General features: G+C 47.7%; 1 protein-coding gene across 10 annotated transcripts in view; it reads right to left on the bottom strand.

The window, feature by feature from the left end:
• LOC138248977 (zinc finger protein 773-like) overlaps window positions 1–24,387 on the bottom strand; it is a 302,908-nt gene that overhangs the window by 206,349 nt on the left and 72,172 nt on the right. For 7 of the 10 annotated variants that reach the window (XM_069203038.1, XM_069203039.1, XM_069203029.1 and 4 more), the window contains exon 2: window positions 3,920–4,046. In XM_069203038.1, the coding sequence (XP_069059139.1) occupies window positions 3,920–4,046 (127 nt within the window). The remainder of the gene's footprint in view (window positions 1–3,919; window positions 4,047–24,387) is intronic. The other 3 variants (XM_069203030.1, XM_069203033.1, XM_069203037.1) reach the window with 1 other exon arrangement.

The following is a 24,387-nucleotide window of genomic DNA, read 5'->3' as shown; positions in this document are numbered from 1 at the left end:
AAATCGTGCGGTTAGGGTTTTTGGATGCTGCTGTGGCCCAGGAGGGACCAGGATGTCGTCAATTGTGTCTGGGGACAGAGGGGGCGTCGAGCAAGACAAGGAGCCCTCTCAGAAGCAGGCAGCACCCGCAGAAGTGCCGGAACAGGCACTACGAAGAGGAATGAAACGGTGCTCACCCGAAGTTGCACAAAGGAGTCCCACGTCGCCAGAGGGCCACTTAGAAAGTCGTGCAATGCAGGTTAGAGTGCCGTGGACCCAGGCTTGGCTGTGCACAAAGGATTCCCGCCGGAAGTGCACAGAGGCCGGAGTAGCTGCAAAAGTCGCGGTTCCCAGCAATGCAGTCTGGCGTGGGGAGGCAAGGACTTACCTCCACCAAACTTGGACTGAAGAGTCACTGGACTGTGGGAGTCACTTGGACACAGTTGCTGGATTCAAGGGACCTCGCTCGTCGTGCTGAGAGGAGACCCAGGGGACCGGTGATGCAGTTCTTTGGTGCCTGCGGTAGCATGGGAAAGATTCCGTCGACCCACGGGAGATTTCTTCGGAGCTTCTAGTGCAGAGAGGAGGCAGACTACCCCCACAGCATACACCACCAGGAAAACAGTTGAGAAGGCGGCAGGATCAGCATTACAGAGTTGCAGTACTCGTCTTTGCTACTTTGTTGCAGTTTTGCAGGCTTCCAGCACGGTCAGCAGTCGATTCCTTGGCAGAAGGTGAAGAGAGAGATGCAGAGGAACTCTGATGAGCTCTTGCATTCGTTATCTAAGGAATTCCCCAAAGCAGAGACCCTAAATAGCCAGAAAAGAGGGTTTGGCTACTTAGGAGAGAGGATAGGCTAGCAACACCTGAAGGAGCCTATCAGAAGGAGTCTCTGACGTCACCTGCTGGCCCTGGCCACTCAGAGCAGTCCAGTGTGCCAGCAGCACCTCTGTTTCCAAGATGGCAGAGGTCTGGAGCACACTGGAGGAGCTCTGGGCACCTCCCAGGGGAGGTGCAGGTGAAGGGAGTGGTCACTCCCCTTTCCTTTGTCCAGTTTCGCGCCAGAGCAGGGCTGAGGGGTCCCTGAACCGGTGTAGACTGGCTTATGCAGAAATGGGCAGCATCTGTGCCCATGAAAGCATTTCCAGAGGCTGGGGGAGGCTACTTCTCCCCTGCCTTAACACCTTTTTCCAAAGGGAGAGGGTGTAACACCCTCTCTCTGAGGAAGTCCTTTGTTCTGCCATCCTGGGCCAAGCCTGGCTGGACCCCAGGAGGGCAGAAACCTGTCTGAGGGGTTGGCAGCAGCAGCAGCTGCAGTGAAACCCTTGAAAAGGCAGTTTGGCAGTACCAGGGTCTGTGCTACAGAACAGTGGGATCATGGGATTGTGCCAACTATGCCAGGATGGCATAGAGGGGGCAATTCCATGATCATAGACATGTCACATGGCCATATGAGGAGTTACCATTGTGAAGCTACACATAGGTAGTGACCTATGTGTAGTGCATGCGTGTAATGGTGTCCCCGCACTCACAAAGTCCGGGGAATTTGCCCTGAACAATGTGGGGGCACCTTGGCTAGTGCCAGGGTGCCCACACACTAAGTAACTTTGCACCTAACCTTTACCAGGTAAAGGTTAGACATATAGGTGACTTATAAGTTATTTAAGTGCAGTGGTAAATGGCTGTGAAATAACGTGGAAGTTATTTCAGTCAGGCTGCAGTGGCGGCCTGTGTAAGAATTGTTAGAGCTCCCCATGGGTGGCAAAAGAAATGCTGCAGCCCATAGGGATCTCATGGAACCCCAATACCCTGGGTACCTCAGTACCATATACTAGGGAATTGTAAGGGTGTTCCAGTATGCCAATGTAAGTTGGTGAAATTGGTCACTAGCCTGTTAGTGACAATTTGAAAGAAATGAGAGAGCATAACCACTGAGGTTCTGGTTAGCAGAGCCTCAGTGAGACAGTTAGGCACCACACAGGGAACACATACATATAGGCCACAAACTTATGAGCACTGGGGCCCTGACTAGCAGGGTCCCAGTGACACATAACAAACATACTGAAAACATAGGGTTTTCACTATGAGCACTGGGCCCTGGCTAGCAGGATCCCAGTGAGACAGTGAAAACACCCTGACATACACTCTCAAACAGGCCAAAAGTGGGGGTAACAAGGCTAGAAAGAGGCTACTTTCTCACACTGGGCCAGATGTGCTGAGTTATAAGCCCAAAATTACACCTCATTCAGCAACTGCTAATCCTGCCACTTTTCCTCCTGAAGTGGTGACTACCCAATGGAACATCAGCTGCCCAGGGCACCCCTGAGCCTTCATCAGTTCCACCCGTACCCCAAGCCAACCTACACTTTTCCCAAAGACAGTGGTCGTGGCATGGAAGCAGATCCTGGGTGGGCAGCAAGACTTCCAAGGGCCTTTGGTGAGCACACAAAGGTTGCAGGCCAGCTTACACAAGTAGTGCAGAGGGTGTGTTCATTCATCTACAAAGAAAGTAACATCACTTGCTTCACGCCAGAACCATCTTTATAAAATAAGCTGTGCAAGAGGACTTCAATCCTCAACATCCATCTGCACATTTGCAGATGATGTGATATCTTTTCATCACAGTTTTCCTCTGAAACCCCCCTATAAAAGAAGCCAAGCAAGAAGTCTTCATTCCCCATCATCCACTTGCAAAGGAAGTGGCATCACTGTTTTCCTACTAAAACCATATTTAAAAAAAGTAAATCTGTTTGGGGAACTGGTTTCCAGGGCAAAAGGGCTTCATTTCCCCTCATCCATCGGCACAGAAAGGGACATCAAGTCCTGCCTTCTCCTTATGTCAGTCAGGGCGCCCCATCACCTAAGCATCCGGAGCAAAGGATGGAAACAGACAAAGATATTGCTTGTTGGGCGAGGAGTCCTGTTCCACTAAAATCGACAAGGAAAAATATAACCAGGTGCCTCACTCAGCGCCACATACTGCCAATCACACACAAATCTCCACCAAACAACCACTCAGATAGCCTTCCCACAACATATACACCCAACCCCATAAACATCCCACTAACTACCACACACCTCCTCATACAGGACGCGCTTTCCAACTCATGCTCATTAACTCTCGCTCTGCAGTACGCCACGCACTAAACATCGAAAACCTCATCGCCAATCACAAGCTTACTGTCTCTGGTTTACAATCAGACATATTGGCCGACAGAGCTCACATGTTTGGCCTTTCATTGACACTGCAAACCGATAACATAATACTTGCAAATTAAGTGGCTGCTCTGTCCCATCTCTAAGGAACATTATATTACTGTACAATCATCCCCGTTCTGTGCAGTCCTTAGTTTGTGGAAATAAAAGATTTGGCAAACTGGCGCATTGAATTTACAGAAGTGACACACTATATATATGTGTGTTCTTAGAGTACTCTTTTTAACAGAACTGGATATCAGCCCCTTATTTTTACATACTTTTTCAGATTATTTCTTATCTCATTTAATGTACCAAAGCAAAAGTCAACACTGTTTGAGAATAAAGAGCCCCAGGACAGACCACTACAGTGGGGAATCTTTTGCTTGATTCAGAGGGTTTTGGGTCAGAATGGTGTGTAACACAGTAGTGGTCTTTATGATCAGAATCAAAGCAACCTACTGCAATTTCCAACTGTTTTCCACCTGCAAAATTCTTCATGATTTTATGTGGAGGAATTTGTGCTAGGAAACCTTCAAATGTTTTCGACAACCGCTATCTCTTTTTCTGCCTTCTGCTTAGGCACTCCAGCTGAACGTATCCCTATCACTTCAGCATGGACAAAAATACTAGACATTTTTGCAATTATCTACAAACAAAGCAAACTAATCCTCACAATTCCACCATACAGGCAGCATTTCACTGATAGTGCAATCTCATGATAATGATCAACAGTATAGCATACCCAATGAGATCAGGGCTTGGTGAATTTCTTTCATCAGGTTCCTGCACAATTCCTTCTGCCATTCCTTTAAAAGTGTCCACTCCTCTTCAGAAAAATAGGGAGATGCATCATGGAAGGAGACCTGTGTCTTAAACAGAAAACTTTACATGGCTTTCTTGGCTAATAGATTCAGTGATGTACAGAACATAGTGAACATGCATTCATCTGAAACACACCCATATGTCATCATTACCATTGTGTCCAATGGTGTCCTCTTCTGTTTCCCTAAAACAGCCACAAGAAGAGATTGAGTACACAAGTCCACTCCGTAAAGCAATAATGGCAATGAGTAAATTACTGCGGGAGGAACTGTCTTAGTATATTTGAATCAGGAGGTTCCTATATTTGTACATGAAAACTAATGCATTAGTTGACTGGCAGCACTGCTCAAAAGAATTTTCCCCTCTAAATGAAGTAATACATTTTGCAACCAGTCTTCTCTGGACATCTGCCTCAGTCACAATGTCATCACCTGGTTGGACGACTATCTGCCAAAAACAGGGCTTTGTTTGAATTACTCGTCTGATGTTGTGATTACGAGTGTATGTGCTATTTATTGCACCTAATAAATAACGATACAACGGGGTACATTGTTTATTGGATGTGATAAATAATACCTATTGCAGGTTGGTGGGTAATAACAAGTGGATTTGGGTGTTTAATCCATCCATAGTCCCAGGATTGAGAGTGTGTTTAGGATCTGAGCTTGCAGCAGGGACTGGTGAGGGAGAGGGGAGCAGGGGAAGGGGCAGAACCAGGAACCCACCCACTCCTCCTGCTGCAGCCTGCACACCACCACCAGCCCTAGAGCCAGCAGCCCCCGTCGAGGGGATCTCAGTGCGAGGTATGGCCCTGGGGTTATCAGAGCAGCAACAGCCCCGGACCTGAGTGAGCCCAGGCAGAACAAGTGCAGGCTCTGGGTAGGTGTGTGTGCACCGCCACAAGAGGAAGTCTCCCGCTAGCGAAAACCAGGAAGTTTATCCTGTTCTATTTTGGAAAGAGGAAGGAGTGGAGGGTCCCGACAGGCAAAAGGAACGGAAGTAGCACCTCGTGGCCGGTGTGTTGCGGAATCTCCCTGACCATCACTGGCCACAGCAAAGAAAATACACGACCGCCCTATGCAGTCATTACCAAGAAGGCAGAGAATGTCATGTTCAGGTTGATGGCCCATCACATTTGATCCAAACAGGGGATCTACAGGTCAACTTTGAAGAGAAGTTTATTTGTGTTTCAGGTAAGGGACCATGCACTGCTGCTCACAGCCTTCTCTGTTGAATTTGAAGACATTTTTCTTCTGTCAAGTTGTTATGATTATCATTATGGATTGTGTTTGAGCGGCAGCACCATTGTTGGAGGGTTTCCCTGTCCCAGCAGGCTCCAGGTGGGGGCGGAGCCAGCGGCAGAGCGCTCATAGCGCGCTGGGAATCCCGCTGCACGGGTTGAGCGGCAGTACCATCGTCGGAGGGACTCTCTGTCCCAGCAGCCCCCAGGTGGGGGCGGAGCCAGCAGTGGAGCGCTCATAGCGTGCTGGGGATCCTGCTGCCCGGGTTGAACGGCAGCACCATTGTTGGTGGGACTCCCTGTCCCAGCAGGCCCCAGGTGTGGGCAGAGCCAGCAGCAGAGCGCTCAAAGCGCGCTGGGGATCCCGCTGCGTGGGACGCCCGAGGGCCAGGGGCGGGCCCGTCCGTGCCCATCAGTAACCAGAAGAGGCCAAGCCGGGCCACACCTCTTGATTTTAAGGTAGAGAACTTTTGGTTTGACATTCTATTTGCTCTTGGTTATACCCACTGGGTTATACGACATTAACTAAAGAATGGAGAAGCGAAAAGCACAAGGGAGTCCTGTGGTGGGAGCCACATCTTCCAAAATCCGCAAATCCCATAAACTGCGAAGAGATTTTCCAACTGTGCCACTAATTAAATCGATACCTTAATTGAAGAGGTTGAGTCTATGTTAAAAGGGAAGGAGAGTTGAGCTACAAAAAGGACAACTAGCGTCTCTTATATCCTTTTTCAGGCCTAGAACACCCAAAAGGGACAATCCAACTAGTTGCACGGATCCTGCTCCAAACCTGTTAAAACCAGAAGTGCATGACATGCCTTGTTCTAATCGTTTTTCCTTATTGGGAGATTTTGACCATAATCCAGAGGAAGGTTGCATGGATCCTAATTTGGAAGTATCCAGCAGACAGGCTAGTTGTGGAATCTTTCAAATAGAAGTGGTCAACTTAATTATGGATCTAAAACAAGAGGTAAAGGACCTAAAATGAATGTTGACAGAGGCTCTTACCCTACTTCATCTGGAGGTAAACAAGAGGGCCAGGGAGATTCCCCCCCAAAAATGTCTTAAATTCATCCTGCCTACCGCTAAAGAGTGGAGGAAGGAACCCGGCGTGGGGCCCGATAAGTTACTGACCAGACTAGGACCATCACCGGGAAGCATAAATGCCCCCAGAGTGTCTAGCCATAGCACCAATTTTTCGCAGTCTAGCAACTGCATAGGAGAGCCATGGAACGCTCCCACTAGGCAATCCACAGAAAGCAACTATAAAAGTGACCAATCAAATTATATGTGTAAGGTCCCGAAATTACCTACAAATACTCAGAAAGACAGTCTGTTGCTAAAAAATAAAGCTACTCATTGGCTAAAGCATATCAGGAAATGCGGCTCCATTATTCACTCAGATATTATTTTTGCCTAGGCCACTGGGATACCGTCTAGCTAGTCCTAGCCACCCCCGACTTGGTCAAAGGCCTGATATCCCTGGAGGCCGGAAACCCACTACGTAATGGATCGAATTTTGTCCTTCAAACCAACTTACCCGATTGGGGTACCCTGGCCCAGGAGCTTTCTGCTAACCCCGAGAGTGGGGTCTCCACCACGGGCTCTGTTGAGCCACCTTCTTCTATTTTAACGGTCCCTTCTGTGGCTACTGTCTGGAGGGAGTGTGAGACCCTGGGCAAGCAGCTGAAATTGCCAAAGAAAACGCAAAGCTCTGATCTATCAGACATCGATTGACTAAAAGAATCAGCAGCCCCCTTGAACACTAGTCTACTGCACAAAGGTGGAAATCCACATGGGGATTTAAATGGGCGCTCCCAGGAAACCACCACAGGGGTGACACTCAGGACGAGAGTCCAAGGATAGTAGAAGATCTAGTAACCTTGTCTTTAGCAACTCGCCAAAAGGTTGTTAATAATATTCATCCAAGATCTAGGCCTTTTTATTCCTTATTTATCTCTTGGAATATAGCGGGCTTACGAAACAAGACTGGCAATCCTGACTGGGGCTCCCTTATTGATTCCTGTAGCATTTGTCTTTTCCTGGAAACATGTGCTACTACAAATCTGCACAGACAAGGGTATTAGTTATTCTGCAAGGAGGCCATCCCTTCACCTGCGGTGAGGGCAGGAGGGGGTCTTATTACGTGAGTACGATGTCCCAGGCAGGAGAAGTAAAGGAAATTCATGTAAACTCACCTGACATCTTGGCAGTTTCAATCAAACCAAAATTGGGTCCCCCGCTTCAGTGTGTTAATCTCTACAATAGACCAGGCCCCCTAGTAAAATCTCAGAAACTACCTCCTTGATAAATATTCTTGTGCTGAATTATTTTCCTCGCATTTTGTCACCAGAGACAGCCTTTATGGCCCCAAAATCAGGGAAAGCTCCTGGGCTAGATGGGATTCCATTTGACCTGTATAAGTCTGATTTGAAATTATGGGGCCCTTACATTAATCAAGTCTCAAATGCTATTTTGGAGAGTAACATCTTTCCCCAGTCCTGGAAGGGCACAATAATTGTCCCTATTTACAAAAAAAGGGGACAAATCGGCTCCGGGTAATTATAGACCGATCAGCCTTTTAGATTATCCACAGAAGATTTTTTCCTTTCAGGTTTTGGGTAGGCTCAGAGCCTGGATAAAAGAGAATGGGGCCCTAAGCCATTTGCAGGCGGGCTTTAGGCAGAATACGGCCACGGTGGATCAGGTCTTCCACTTTCTTACAATTAAAAGGAAGGTGGTGGACCTAGGCGGCGGTACGTTGTTCGTCACCTTTGTAGGTCTTAGATCTGCCTTTGACTTGGTCCCCTGTTTCAAGTTATGGGAGACCTTGGCCAAAATTGGAGTCCCTGGCCCTTTGCTAAACTTGGTCAGGGAACTGTGCTCAGAGAGTTTTGCCAGAGTAAGGTGGGGGAAGGACGGATAATTATCTGGTGAGTTTCCCATTCAGAAAGGTGTTAGACAGGGCTGTGTCTTGGCTCCCACTCTTTTCTTACTTTTCATAAATGCTTGCATTCCATATCTATTTGATAGCGTAAATGACGCTCCGTAATTGGGTGGGATCAAGACAATGTGTTTGTTGTTTGCTGACGATACCCTGCTCTTATCCCAAACTGCCTTTGGATTATCCAGGCTTCTGGAGAAATTTTTAGGGTTTTGTAGGGACTACGGCCTACAAATAAACAGTACTAAAAACAAATGCATGGTATTTGGTGACCCACAATTTGGAGCAAATAAAAGTATAGTACTGGATGGTAAGGCCCTTGAACGTGTTGCTGATTTTGACTATCTGGGAGTTGGATTAGAAAACTCCCATAAATAGTCAGCACGTGTGACAAGGTGCACCATGTGCCTCAAACAAATGACAGGGGGCATTTTTAGATCTGCTGCTAGGATGCCCACCTTTCCCATCATACCTGCAGTAGATATTTACAAAATGCAGGCTAGAGCAGGTGCCTTGTACGGTGCTGAGCTGTGGGGCCATGGTAAACTAAATGACATAGAAAGAACAGAGATATTTTTTATCAAGGCCCTGCTAAAGGTTCCCTTGAGTTCTACCGTGCCTATCTGAATGGATTTGAACTTGTACTCTATTGCAGAGATTGCTGCTCTGAGACTGTTGCAATACTGGATTCGGATTTGGTCCACAGCAGCCTTAGACCCTTACAGGACACGGCTAGGAGTGCTCTCCAAGTTGGGAAAATTCCATGGTGTCATTATGTAAAAAGCAGTTTCCTCAAACTTGGGTTGGGTTCCTAGTGGGCGGATCCCTTGCATCTCCCAGAAAACGCCTCACAGATCTTGAAGGACGCATACTGGGTGTTTAATGCAACAACATCCACATTCTGATGTCAACACAGTATGGTTTTGCCCGTTAATATTACAAAGTGGCTTTCAGGTTGGCAGAGGTATGCACCCTGTCCAAGCAGGAACCACAATCCCAGTCAGGGTAAGTCACAAACACACTCTAGGTTAAACTGTGCTCACTCTATGGTAGCTTGGCACAGAGCAGTCAGGCTTAACTTAAGAGGCTATGTATAAAGTATTTGTGCAATACTTAACAGTAAAACACCACACAAAAAGATACCACACCAGGTTAGAAAAATAGCACTTGATCTAAAGATCAGATCTCGTAGATACTTTATTTGAACAACTATATCCTAACATATAGATTAGCGGCTTATGGTGAGTGTAAGGATTGAACCTAATACCCCACAAATATGTTCTAAGCTTTTCTGCTGCCCAAGCGCTCCTCTTTCTATAGTACTATAATTTATTTTGACAGCACTCAACATCATTGAAGCAAAAGCAATAGTGCGTTCTTGTCCATTCACTATTTGATGCAAAATAGCACCCAAACCTGACACACTTGCATCTACTGTTATTACACTCTTCTCACCGTGTGAAAAAAGGTTTAATAGCTGGAGCCTTCACAATTAGTTCCTTAATGGATTTGAAAGTCTTTTGCTGTCTTTGAGACCATACAAATTAGACACCATTTTTCAATGAATGTCTTAAAGGGTGAACCGCAAATGCATATCTATGCACAAATCGGGCATAATATTCACTTAATCCAAAAAAGAATCTAAGCAAATCTTTGTCACTTGGGCACAGGGACATCCTCGATGGCGCTGATCAGTGAAGATTTAGGTTTAGTACCCTCAGAAGCAATATTATGACCCAAATTATCAACCTGATTTGCCATAAAAGTACACTATCTGTATGTTAACTACGATTCCATATTTCAAAGGTTTCTCCAGAAACCTTTCCAATTTGGTCAGATGTACTAGGATGTCATCTTGAAAAGCTTGTATTCAGGCTTCATGACCATAGAATCCATCATGCGCTGGATCACACTGCCCGCAGAGCCCAACCCGAACGACATCTTTCAATACATATAAGCCACAAAAGGTGGGACAAAATCATTGTCAGTGGATGTGATTCTTTTACCAAAGGAATTTGGTGGTAAGCTGACCATAACTCTATAGTTGTAAAATAGTAACTAAGTGACAATCATTTGTAAAGCGCAACGTTTCACCTCACAGGTATCTTGGCACTATAGAAAACAATGGCGGTTCCATCCAATGAAAAATACCTACTACTACTTAGATTAGCCAACATATCATGAATTCTGGTAAGCAGATGACAGTCCATTACAATGTTCCTATTACGCACCCTAAGGTCAGCACATAAACGTATATCACCCTTTTTTCTTGGCTATAACTGCAGCAGAAACCCAGCCTGAAGATTCCACAGGAGTAATAAATTTATCCTTTCACATTTTCTCTAATAAATCTTTCTTTTTTATTTACAGACATGGGTACTTGCTTCACTTTATGTACTACTGGCACAGCAATGGGTTTCAACTTAATTTTATGCTCACATCCTGTAGGAGGCTGGACTGGCTTGTAGTGAGTACCAAGGAGTACTTACACCTTGCACCAGGCCCAGGTATCCCTTTTTAGTGTAGAGGGGTGTCTAGCAGCTTAGGCTGATAGAAAAGGTAGCTTAGCAGAGCAGCTTAGGCTGAACTAGGAGACGAGTGAAGCTCCTACAGTATCACTAGTGTCACTTGCACAATATCATGAGAAAACACAATACACGGATATACTAAAAATAAAGGTATTTTATTTTTATGACAATAAGCCAAAGTATCTCAGTGAGTACCCTCAGTATGAGGATAGCAAATATACACAAGATATAGGGATAGGGGCAACACAACCATATACTCTAGAAGTGGAATGCGAACCACGAATGGACCCCAAACCTATGTGACCTTGTAGAGGGTCGCTGGGACTGTAAGAAAACAGTGAGGGTTAGAAAAATAGCCCACCCCAAGACCCTGAAAAGTGGGTGCAAAGTGCACCTAAGTTCCCCAAAGAGCACAGAAGTCGTGATAGGGGAATTCTGCAGGAAAGACCAACACCAGCAATGCAACAACGATGGATTTCCAGACGAGAGTACCTGTGGAACAAGGGGACCAAGTCCAAAAGTCACGATCAAGTCGGGAGTGGGCAGATGCCCAGGAAATGCCAGCTGTGGTTGCAAAGAAGCTGCCACCGGATGGTAGAAGCTAAGGATTCTGCAAGAACGACAAGGGCTAGAAACTTCCCCTTTGGAGAATGGATGTCCCACGTCGTGAAGAGTCGTGCAGAAGTGTTTTCCCGCAGAAAGACCGCAAACAAGCCTTGCTAGCTGCAAAGCTTGCGGTTAGGGTTTTTGGATGCTGCTGTGGCCCAGGAAGGACCAGGATGTCGCCAATTGCGTGAGGAGACAGAGGGGGCGTCCAGCAAGACAAGGGGCCCACTCAGAAGCAAGCAGCACCCGGAGAAGTGCCGGAACAGGCACTACGAAGTGGAGTGAATCGGTGCTCACCCGAAGTTGCACAAGAGAGTCCCACGCCGCCGAAGGACAATTCAGGAGGTTGTGCAATGCAGGTTAGAGTGCCGGGGACCCAGGCTTGGCTGTGCACAAAGGAAATCCTGGAAGAGTGCACAGGAGCCGGAGTAGCTGCAAAAGACGCGGTTCCCAGCAATGCAGTCTGGCGTGGGGAGGCAAGGACTTACCTCCACCAAACTTGGACTGAAGAGTCACTGGACTGTGAGAGTCACTTGGACAGAGTTGCTGAGTTCAAGGGACCTCGCTCGTCATGCTGAGAGGAGACCCAGAGGACCGGTGATGCAGTTCTTTGGTGGTTGAGACCTCTGTACTCAACACAAAATCTAATTTCCCTTTTACCATCCTTGGAATGAGGTTTTGGTACAAGTACCACAGGAGAGGCCCATGGACTTTCAGAGTGCTCAACCACTCCCAGTTCAAGCATTTTCTGCACTTCTTGCTTTATGCAGTCTCTAACATGGTCAGGCTGCCTATAGATCTTACTTTTGACAGGCAAGCTGTCTCCAGTATCTATAGTGTGCTCACACCAGGAAGTGGTGCCTGGCACAGTAGAGAAGAGTTCAGAAAACGGACCCAGGAGATTTATGCAGTGGTCTTTCTGCTCAGCAGTAAGACAATCTGCCAGTACTACACCTTCCACTAGAGCATCTTGTTCTGTAGAAGAGATGAGATCAGGGAGAGGGTCACTCTCTTCTTCCTATCCCTCATCTGTTGCCATGAGCAGGGTGAGATCAGCCCTGCCATAGTAGGGTTTCAGGTGATTGACATGGAGCACCCTAAGGGGACTCCTGGCAGTGCTTAAGTCAACTAAGTAGGTGACTTCACCCTTTTTCTCAACAATAATGTGGGGTCCACTCCATTTGTCTTGGAGTGCTCTTGGGGCCACAGGCTCCAAGACCCACACTTTCTGCCCTGGTTGGTACTGAACCAAAACAGCCTTCTGGTCATGCTATTGCTTTTGGAGCTCTTGGCTGGCCTGAAGGTTTTTACTGGCGTTTTTCATGTACTCAGCCATCCTAGATCTTAGGCCAAGTACATAGTCCACTATGTCTTGCTTTGGAGCTTTTAAAGGTTGTTCCCAACCCTCCTTCACAAGTGTTAGAGGACCTCTTACAGGGTGTCCAAATAGGAGTTCAAAGGGGCTGAAGCCCATTCCTTTTTGGGGTACCTCCCTGTAAGCAAAAAGGAGGCAAGGTAACAGGACATCCCATCTCCTGCGGAGTTTGTCAGGGAGTCCCATTATCATTCCTTTGAGAGTTTTATTAAACCTCTCAACCAGTCCATTTGTTTGTGGATGATAGGGTGTAGTGAACTTGTATGTCAACCACATTCCTTCCACATGGCCTTTAAGTAAGCAGACATGAAATTGCTTCCCCTGTCTGATACCACCTCTTTTGGGAAGCCCACCCTGGAAAAGATTCCCAGGAGGGCCGTTGCCACTGCAGGAGCTGTAGTGGTCCTTAGAGGAATTGCTTCAGGATATTTGGTGGCATGGTCCACTACCACCAAGATAAACCTATTGCCTGAAGCAGTAGGAGGGTCAAGGGGGCCAACTATGTCAACCCCTACCCTTTTCAAAGGGAACCCCAACCACAGGCAGTGGAATAAGGGGTGCCTTTGGAGTGCCACCTGTCTTGCCACTGGCTTGACAGGTTTCACAGGACTTGCAAAATGTCTTTGTGTCCTCTGACATTCTAGGCCAATGAAACAAGGGGACAAGCCTGTCCCAAGTTTTCATTTGCCCCAAATATCCAGCTAAGGGAATGTCGTGGGCTAGAGTTAGGAGGAACTTTCTATATTCCTGAGGAATCACCAATCTCCTGGCAGCTCCAGGTTTTGGATCCCTTGCTTCATTATACAAAAGGTTATCCTCCCAGTAAACTCTGTGAGAGTCACTGACATCACCATTTGCTTGTTTGACAGCTTGCTGCCTTAGACCCTCTAGTGTGGGACAGGTCTGCTGTGCCACACTCAGCTCCTCCCTGGCAGGCCCCCCTTCACCCAAAAGCTCAGCAGTGTCTGCTTCCAGCTCATCTGGTGTAGGTTCTGTACAGGGTGGAAATTCTTCTTCCTCAGAAGAACAATCCACTGTAGAGGGAGGGATAGTAGGTAGTGTTTTACCTTTACTAACCCTAGCTTTAGGGAGCACTTGGTCCATTCTTCCAGGATCCAAGTCACCCTGTCCTTTTTGCTTTTTGGCCTGAGCCCTCGTCAAAGCAAAAATATGCACTGGAATGCCCAGCATTGCTGCATGAGCCTCCAACTCCACTTCTGCCCAAGCTGATGTCTCTAAATCATTCCCTAGTAGACAGTCTACAGGTAAATCTGAGGCAACCACAACTTTCTTTGGACCAGTACCCCCCCCCCCAGTTGAGATTCACAACAGACATGGGATGGCTAAGAGTGTTGTTATGAGCATCGGTTACTTGGTACTGGTGCCCAAGTAGGTGTTGTTCAGGGTGGACCAGTTTCTCTATTACCATTGTAACACGGGCACCTGTGTCCCTGTAGGCCTGAACCTCAACACCATTTATTAGGGGTAGTGCTCGTAACTTATCCATGTTAAGGGGACAAGCAACCAAGGTGGCTAAATCAATAGCACCCTCAGAGACTAACACAGCCTCTGTGGTCTCCCTAATCAGACCAACCCCAACTACGTTACCAAAGGTGAGCCAGCTACTCCCACCACCACTGCTATTACTAGGGGCACTAGGTGTAGCAGCATGGGTTGTGGTGGTAGGAGGCTTGGTGCTTTTCTTTGGACAACTGGGATCTGTTGTCCAATGGCCTTTTATTTTACATAAATAGCACCATGGTTTATTTTCTTTGTTTGGATTTGAAGAGGATTTGGATCCAACACCCCCACCAGAGTGTTTTTGTGGGCCTGATGAAGACTCATTTTTAGATTTGTCCCCACCCTTGTCAGAAGACTTACAATCCTTCTTCTTGCCATCCTTGTCACCCCCTGTATGAACTTTTCTGTTCACCATTGTTCTGACCCATTTGTCTGCCTTCTTTCCCAATTCTTGGGGAGAGGTCAGATCAGAGTCTACCAGGTACTGGTGTAACAAATCAGACACACAGTTATTAAGAATATGCTCTCTCAGGATTAGGTTATACAGGCTTTCATAGTCAGAAACTTTACTGCCATGTAACCACCCCTCCAAGGCCTTCACTGAATGGTCAACTAAGTCTACCCAGTCTTGTCAAGACTCCTTTTTGGTTTCTCTGAACTTCATCCTGTACTGTTCAGTGGTTAAGCCATAACCATCACGGAGTGCATTCTTAAGAACTGTAAAATTATTGGCATCACTTTCCTTCACAGTAAGGAGCCTATCCCTACCCTTTCCACTGAAAGATAGCCATAGGATAGCAGCCCACTGCCTTTGAGCGACAGCCTGTACAACACAGGCCCTCTCAAGTGCAGCAAACCACTTGTTAATGTCACCCCCCTCCTTGTAAGGGGGAACTATCTTGTGCAGATTCCTAGAATCATGCTCTTTTCAGGATGACTATTTAGAATACTGCTGCTGCCACCATGGGGTCCAAACCCCAATTTCTGTCTTTCTCTTTCTAAATAAAAGGACTGCCTATCTAAATCCAGCTGTTGCTTCTTGAGCTTCAGCCTGGATTCTTCCACTCTCAATCTATTGAGTTCCCTTTCTAACACTCTGTCATCAGGGTGGGTGGGTAGGGCATGCCTTGAAACAGAAGTATGGTGAGAATGAACAGAAGGAGACCTGGCCCTAACAGATGGCACTCTAACATTCTGGCCTACAGATGTAGCATTCCTACTGTGATGAGAAGCAACACTATTACTGTGATGTGAATTCACATCAGTACCAGCTATGCTAGGTGGCCTGCTAAGGGGCAGGTTGGAAAGGTTCCCTTCTAAATCCTTTGCTAGGGGTGCCCCAGGGGCAGATTGGGAACCATCAGCTAATTTCTCAACAGAAGTGCCAACTCTGGTCTTATCTTGTTCAATGAGCATATTAACCAATAGTTCTCTAGAGGGATTCTTCCCTACCCCTAAACGTCTTTCAATGCAGAGACTCCTTGCTCCTTTCCAGCTAAGGTGATCATAAGCAAGTTTGGACAGATCAACAGTTTGGCCTGCACCAGACATTTTAGAAAGTGTTTAAGGGACAGAAAAAAGAAAGAAAAAGGTTTTCAGAACTTTTACAAAGACAGAAAAAAAAAACCTTTTTAAACTTTTTAAGAACTTTTAGAAAGTTTAGAGGTACTTTTCAGCACTTAGCAAAGAAGTGAGAGAAGAAAAGCAAAACTTTTTGGTTAGGTGTACATACACTGAACTTGTTTTGTATATTTTTCTCTTTATGAAAAGTACAATATGACAAAGTGGTAAGTAGTTGCAAAGTACTTATCCCTCCGCTGCACAACCAATGTAGGAGGCTGTACTGGCTTGTAGTGAGTACCAAGGAGTACTTACGCCTTGCACCAGGCCCAGGTATCCCTTATTAGTGTAGAGGGGTGTCTAGCAGCTTAGGCTGATAGAAAAGGTAGCTCAGCAGAGCAGCTTAGGCTGAACTAGGAGACGAGTGAAGCTCCTACAGTACCACTAGTGTCACTTGCACAATATCATAAGAAAACACAATACACAGATATACTAAAAATAAAGGTACTTTATTTTTATGACAATATGCCAAAGTATCTCAGTGAGTACCCTCAGTATGAGGATAGCAAATATACACAAGATATATGTACACAATACCAGAATATGCAGTAATAGCAATAGAAAACAGTGCAAACAATGTATAGTCACAATAGTATGCAATGGGGGCACATAGGGATAGGGGCAACACAAACCATATACTCTAGAAGTGGAATGCGAACCACGAATGGACCCCAAACCTATGTGACCTTGTGGAGGGTTGTTGGGACTGTAAGAAAACAGTGAGGGTTAGAAAAATAGCCCACCCCAAGACCCGGAAAAGTGGGTGCAAAGTGCACCTAAGTTCCCCAAAGGGCACAGAAGTCGTGATAGGGGAATTATGCAGGAAAGACCAACACCAGCAATGCAACAACAATGGATTTCCAGACGAGAGTACCTGTGGAACAAGGGGACCAAGTCCAAAAGTCACGATCAAGTCGGGAGTGGGCAGATGCCCAGGAAATGCCAGCTGTGGGTGCAAAGAAGCTGCCACCAGATGGTAGAAGCTAAGGATTCTGCAAGAACGACAAGGGCTAGAAACTTCCCCTTTGGAGGATGGATGTCTCACGTCGTGAAGAGTCGTGCAGAAGTGTTTTCCCGCAGAAAGACCGCAAACAAGCCTTGCTAGCTGCAACGCTCGCGGTTAAGGTTTTTGGATGCTGCTGTGGCCCAGGAGGGACCAGGATGTCGCCAATTGCGTGAGGAGACTGAGGGGGCGTCCAGCAAGACAAGGAGCCCACTCAGAAGCAAGCAGCACCCGGAGAAGTGCCGGAACAGGCACTACGAAGTGGAGTGAATCGGTGCTCACCCGAAGTTGCACAAGAGAGTCCCACACCGCCGGAGGACAACTCAGGAGGTTGTGCAATGCAGGTTAGAGTGCTGGGGACCCAGGCTTGGCTGTGCACAAAGGAAATCCTGGACGAGTGCACAGGAGCCGGAGTAGCTGCAAAACACGCGGTTCCCAGCAATGCAGTCTGGCGTTGGGAGGCAAGGACTTACCTCCACCAAACTTGGACTGAAGAGTCACTGGACTGTGGGAGTCACTTGGACAGAGTTGCTGAGTTCAAGGGACCTCGCTCGTCGTGCTGAGAGACCCAGAGGACCGGTGATGCAGTTCTTTGGTGCCTGCGGTTGCAGGGGGAAGATTCCGTCGACCCACAGGAGATTTGTTCGGAGCTCCTAGTGCAGAGAGGAGGCAGACTACCCCCACAGCATGCACCACAAGGAAAACAGTCGAGAAGGCGGCAGGATCAGCGTTACAAGGTCGCAGTAGTCGTCTTTGCTTCTTTGTTGCAGTTTTGCAGGCTTCCAGCGCGGTCAGCAGTCGATTCCTTGGCAGAAGGTGAAGAGAGAGATGCAGAGGAACTCTGATGAGCTCTTGCATTCGTTATCTAAGGAATTCCCCAAAGCAGAGACCCTAAATAGCCAGAAAAGGAGGTTTGGCTACTTAAGAGAGAGGATAGGCTAGCAACACCTGAAGGAGCCTATCAGAAGGAGTCTCTGACGTCACCTGCTGGCACTGGCCACTCAGAGCAGTCCAGTGTGCCAGCAGCACCTCTGTTTCCAAGATGGCAGAGGTCTGGAGCACACTGGAGGAGCTCTGGGCACCTCCCAGGGGAGGTGCAGGTCAGGGGAGTGGTCACTCCCCTTTCCTTTGTCCAGTTTCGCGCCAGAGCAGGGCTGGGGCATCCCTGAACCGGTGTAGACTGGCTTATGCAGAAATGGGCACCATCTGTGCCCATGAAAGCATTACCAGAGGCTGGGGGAGGCTACTCCTCCCAAGCCCTAACACCTTTTTCCAAAGGGAGAGGGTGTAACACCCTCTCTCTGAGGAAGTCCTTTGTTCTGCCTTCCTGGGCCAGGCCTGGCTGGACCCCAGGAGGGCAGAAACCTGTCTGAGGGGTTGGCAGCAGCTGCAGTAAAACCCCGGGAAAGGTAGTTTGGCAGGACCCGGGTCTGAGCTAGAGACTCGGGGGATCATGGAATTGTCTCCCCAATGCCAGAACGGCATTGGGGTGACAATTCCATGATCCTAGACATGTTACATGGCCATGTTCGGAGTTACCATTGTGACGCTATACATATGTTGTGACATATGTATAGTGCACGCGTTTAATGGTGTCCCCGCACTCACAAAGTCCAGGGAATTTGCCCTGAACAATGTGGGAGCACCTTGGCTAGTGCCAGGGTGCCCACACACTAAGTAACTTAGCACCCAACATTTACCAGGTAAAGGTTAGACATATAGGTGACTTATAAGTTACTTAAGTGCAGTGGTAAATGGCTGTGAAATAACGTGGACGTTATTTCACTCAGGCTGCACTGCACTGTCAGATCTCCCTATGGGTGGCACAAGAAATGCTGCAGCCCATAGGGATCTCCTGGAACCCCAATACCCTGGGTACCTCAGTACCATATACTAGGGAATTATAAGGGTGTTTCCAGTATGCCAATGTGAATTGGTGAAATTGGTCACTAGCCTGTTAGTGACAATTTATAAATAGAGAGCATAACCACTGAGGTTCTGGTTAGCAGAGCCTCAGTGAAACAGTAAGTCACCTATATGTCTAACCTTCACCTGGTGAAGGTTGGCTGCTAAGTTACTTAGGCCCTCATTCTGACCTTGGCGGGCGGCGGAGGCCGCCCGCCAAAGTCCCGCCGTCAGGTTACCGTTCCGCGGTCGAAAGACCGCGGCGGTAATTCTGACATTCCCGCTGGGCTGGCGGGCGGCCGCCTTCAGGCCGCCCGCCAGCCCAGCGGGAAAGAGGCTTCCACGATGAAGCCGGCTCGGAATCGAGCCGGCGGAGTGAAAGCTGTGCGACGGGTGCAGTTGCACCCGTCGCGTATTTCACTGTCTGCACAGCAGACAGTGAAATACTTGTAGGGGCCCCCAGGGGCCCCGCGACCCCCCCTACCGCCATCCGGTTCCCGGCGGTCGGACCGCCGGGATCTGGATGGCGGTAGGGGGGGTCGGAATCCCCTCGGCGGCGCAGCAAGCTGCGCCGCCTTGGAGGATTCAATGGGGCGGCGGGACACTGGCGGGAGACCGCCAGTGTTGCCGGTCCGACCGCGGCTTTACCGCCGCGGTCGGAATCCCCATTGGAGCACCGCCGGCCTGTCGGCGGTGCTCCCGCGGTCCTCCGCCCTGGCGGTCTTTGACCGCCAGGGTCAGAATGACCGCCTTAGTGTGTGGGCACCCTGGCACTAGCCAAGGTGCCCCCACATCGTTCAGGGCAAAATTCCCCGGACTTTGTGAGTGCGGGGAATCCATTTCACGCGTGCACTATACATAGGTCACTACCTATGTATAGCGTCACAATGGTAACTCCGAACATGGCCATGTAACATGTCTAAGATCATGGAATTGTCACCCCAATGCCATTCTGGCATTGGGGAGACAATTGCATGATCCCCTGAGTCTCTAGCACAGACCCGGGTACTGCCAAACTACCTTTCCCGAGGTTTCACTGCAGCTGCTGCTGCTGCCAACCCCTCAGACAGGTTTCTGCCCTCCTAGGGTCCAGCCAGGCCTGGCCCAGGAAGGCAGAACAAAGGACTTCCTCAGAGAGAGGGTGTTATACTCTCTCCCTTTGGAAAAAGGTGTCAGGGCTTGGGAGGAGTAGCCTCCCCCAGCCTCTGGAAATGCTTTGATGGGCACCATGGCCCATCTCTGCATAAGCCAGTCTACACCGGTTCAGGGATCCCCCAGCCCTGCTCTGGCGCGAAACTGGACAAAGGAAAGGGGAGTGACCACTCCCCTGACAGGCACCTCCCAGGTGCCCAGACCTCCTCCAGTGTGCTCCAGACCTCTGCCATCTTGGAAACAGAGGTGTTGCTGGCACACTGGACTGCTCTGAGTGGCCAGTGCCAACAAGTGACATCAGAGACTCTTTCTGATAAGCTCTCACCTGTGTTGCTAGCCTATCCTCCTTCCTAGGTAGCCAAACCTCCTTCTCTGGCTATTTAGGGTCTCTGCTTTGGGGAATTCTTTAGATAACGAATGCAAGTGCTAATCCAAGTTCCTCTGCATCTCTCTCTTCACCTTCTGCCAAAGGATCGACCGCTGACTGCTCAGGTCGCCTGCAAAACTGCAACAAAGTAGCAAAGATGACTACTGCAACCTTGTATCACTGATCCTGCCGCCTTCTCGACTGTTTCCTGGTGGTGCATGCTCTGGGGGTAGCCTGCCTCCTCTCTGCACCAGGAGCTCTGAAGAAATCTCCCATGGGACGACGGAATCCTCCCCCTGCAACCGCAGGCAACAAAAGACTGCATCACCGGTCCTCTGGGTCCCCGCTCAACACGACGAGCGTGGTCCCTGGAACTCAGCAACTCTGTCCAAGGGACTCCCACAGTCCAGTGACTCCTCAGTCCAAGTTTGGTGGAGGTAAGTCCTTGCCTCCCCACGCTAGACTGCATTGCTGGGTACCGCGTGATTTGCAGCTGCTCCGGCTCCTGTGCACTCTTACAGGATTTCCTTCGTGCACAGCCAAGCCTGGGTCCCCGACACTCTAACCTGCAGTGCACAACCTTCTGAGTTGTCCTCCGGCATCGTGGGACTCCCTTTTGTGTCTTCGGGTGGACTTCGGTTCACTCCTCTTCTAAGTGCCTGTTCCGGTACTTCTGCGGGTGCTGCCTGCTTCTGTGAGGGCTCCCTGACTTGCTGGGCACCCCCTCTGTCTCCTCATCCAAGTGGCGACATCCTGGTCCCTCCTGGGCCACAGCAGCATCCAAAAACCCTAACCTCGACCCTTGCAGCTAGCAATGCTTGTTTGCGGTCTTTCTGCGTGGGAACACCTCTGCAAGCTTCTTCACGACGTGGGACATCCATCCTCCAAAGGGGAAATTTCTAGCCCTCTTCGTTCTTGCAGAATCCACAGCTGCTACCATCAGGTGGCAGCTTCTTTGCATCCTCAGTTGGCATTTCCTGGGCATCTGCCCACTCTCGACTTTGTCGCAACTCTTGGACTTGGTCCCCTTGTTCCACAAGTACTCTCGTCCGGAAATCCACTTTGGTTGCGTTGCTGGTGTTGGTCTTCCTTGCAGAATTCCCCTATCACGACTTCTGTGCTCTCTGGGGAATATAGGTGCACTTTACACCTACTTTTCAGGGTCTTGGGGTGGGCTATTTTTCTAACCCTCACTGTTTTCTTACAGTCCCAGCGACCCTCTACAAGCTCACATAGGTTTGGGGTCCATTCGTGGTTCGCATTCCACTTTTGGAGTATATGGTTTGTGTTGCCCCTATACCTATGTGCTCCTATTGCAATATATTGTAACTTTACACTGCTTGCATTACTTCCTTTTGCTGTTACTGCATATTTTTGGTATTGTGTATGTATATCTTGTGTATATTTGGCATCCTCATACTGAGGGTACTCACTGAGATACTTTTGGCATATTGTTATAAAAATAAAGTACCTTTATTTTTAGTATATCTGTGTATTGTGTTTTCTTATGATATTGTGCATATGACACCAGTGGTATAGTAGGATCTTTACACGTCTCCTAGTTCAGCCTAACCTGCTTTGCCATAGCTGCCTTCTAGCAGCCTAAGCTGCTAGAAACACCTCTTCTACACTGATAAGGGATAACTGGACCTGGTACAGAGTGTAAGTACCTCTGGTGCCCACTACAAGCCAGGCCAGCCTCCTACTTTGATGCCATCCCATTATGTTTCTATCATTTTCTGCTGCATAACTTTTGGTAATAATTTCTCTTTCCTTAAATTTGAGGACATTAGTAAAGGATCTTTTCATAATGATATCATACTTCCCAAAAGCTTTAGGGGCCAGATCTGTAGGCTTCAACAGTTTTTTTTTTACCAAAACTTCCAAAATGTGAAATCTGATAAAATGATTACAGGGGACAGGGAAACGGCTATAATCCCTATTTCTACCTTACCAATATCCACTATAGATATAGTCCCTTTGGATTTATTCTGAGGGATGCTCTCTACCACATCAACTGTTAGCAACACATTATCCAATTCCTCACAAATATCTTTCTCTGCTGTTGTTAACTGATTAATTCTAGCACTAGCAATTGACTTTGCCGATCTACAAACACTTTGAAAATGGCTACTTTTCTTACACCTGTTGTGAGTATTGGTGATTGGGTCATGATTAAGAAACCTCTTCTTAAAGGTTATGGGAAGAAATTGTCATCTCCCATGAAAGTCTTGAAACTTTTCACCAATGCGGTGAAAACCAAAGATGGACGGATATGGAACTTAAGTAGGGTTGTCAAGTTTTATGGTAACACTTTAGGCTCAGAAAACTCCAAAGGACTGCAAGATAGAATCTCACATTCTACAAATGATGTGGTGCTTAGAAAATCTGAGAGAACCATCAAAATTCCTTCACATCTAAAAGAGTATGCATTGACCTGATGATTCTTTTAGATGTTTTTGTATATATATTTTTTAAATGTTGTAATTTATGCAAAATTTATTTGTTTTACTTGTTTCGTTTTATTTTTTTATTTTTTATTGTTAATTGCGAAAGGAGAGAGATGTGTTATATTCATGTTGGAATTTAGAATCGAGAGTTGTGAAGGTTCTGAGGGAGTGAGCACGAGGACGAAGGACGGACGTTAGAGCTAGAGGAGGTTGGGATGTTTGTATCTCCAGATCTTGTATTCACGCTCAAATAAACTGAGGAACTGCACTCCGTCATCGTGGATTTATTACCATATTACAATGACCAACCTGTACCGCGTTCATGTAAGAGCAGAAGTGATAACTCCAGCACCATGCAGCAATAACACAAGCATCACATACACTGACTCCAAACAGGGATCAGGAGGAATAACTAACCTCTGCCGCGTTCATGTAAGAGCAGACGTGATCACTCCAGCACCATGCAGCAATGACACAAGCATCACATACACTGACTCCAAACAGGGATCAGGAGGAATAACTAACCTCTGCCGCGTTCATGTAAGAGCAGACGAGATCACTCCAGCACCATGCAGCAATGACACAAGCATCACATACACTGACTCCAAACAGGGATCTGGAGGAATGACTGAATACTGAAAGTTCTGTAAGAATGAGCAACCTGCGCAGCATTCATGTGCATGTAAGTGATCACTCCAGCACCATGCAGCAATGACACAAGCATCACATACACTGACTCCAAACAGGGATCTGAAGGAATGACTGAATACTGAAAGTTCTACAGGAATGACCAACCTCTGCCGCGTTCATGTAAGAGCAGAAGTGATGACTCCAGCACCACGCAGCAATGACACAAGCATCACATACACTGACTCCAAACAGGGATCTGAAGGAATGACTGAATACTGAAAGTTCTACAGGAATGACCAACCTCTGCCGCGTTCATGTAAGAGCAGAAGTGATCACTCCAGCACCATGCAGCAATGACACAAGCATCACAAACACTGACTCCAAACAGGGATCTGAAGGAATGACTGACTACTGAAGTCCTACAGGAATGACCAACATCTGCCGCGTTCATGTAAGAGCAGAAGTGATCACTCCAGCACCATGCAGCAATGACACAAGCATCACAAACACTGACTCCAAACAGGGATCTGAAGGAATGACTGACTATTGAAAGTTCTACAAGAATGACTAACCTCTGCTGCGTTCATGTAAGAGCAGAAGTGATCACTTCAGCACCATGCAGCAATGACACAAGCATCACATACACTGACTCCAAACAGGGATCTGAAGGAATGACTGAGTACTGAAAGTTCTACAGGAATGATCAACCTCTGCCGCATTCATTTAAGAGCAGAAGTGATGAATCCAGCACCATGCAGCAATGACACAAGCATCACATACACTGACTCCAAACAGGGATCTGAAGGAATGACTGACTACTGAAAGTTCTACACGAATGATCAACCTCTGCTGCGTTCATGTAAGAGCAGACGTGATCACTCCAGCACCATGCAGCAATGACACAAGCATCACATACACTGACTCCAAACAGGGATCTGGAGGAATGACTGACTACTGAAAGTTCTGTAAGAATGAGCAACCTGCGCCGCGTTCATGTGCATGTAAGTGATGACTCCAGCACCATGCAGCAATGACACAAGCATCACA

The sequence above is a fragment of the Pleurodeles waltl genome, chromosome 8, assembly GCF_031143425.1.
Source record: "Pleurodeles waltl isolate 20211129_DDA chromosome 8, aPleWal1.hap1.20221129, whole genome shotgun sequence".
Lineage (NCBI taxonomy): Eukaryota > Metazoa > Chordata > Amphibia > Caudata > Salamandridae > Pleurodeles > Pleurodeles waltl.
The sequence above is the reverse complement of the archived record's forward strand: the minus strand, read 5'-3'. Positions and strand labels throughout refer to the sequence as shown.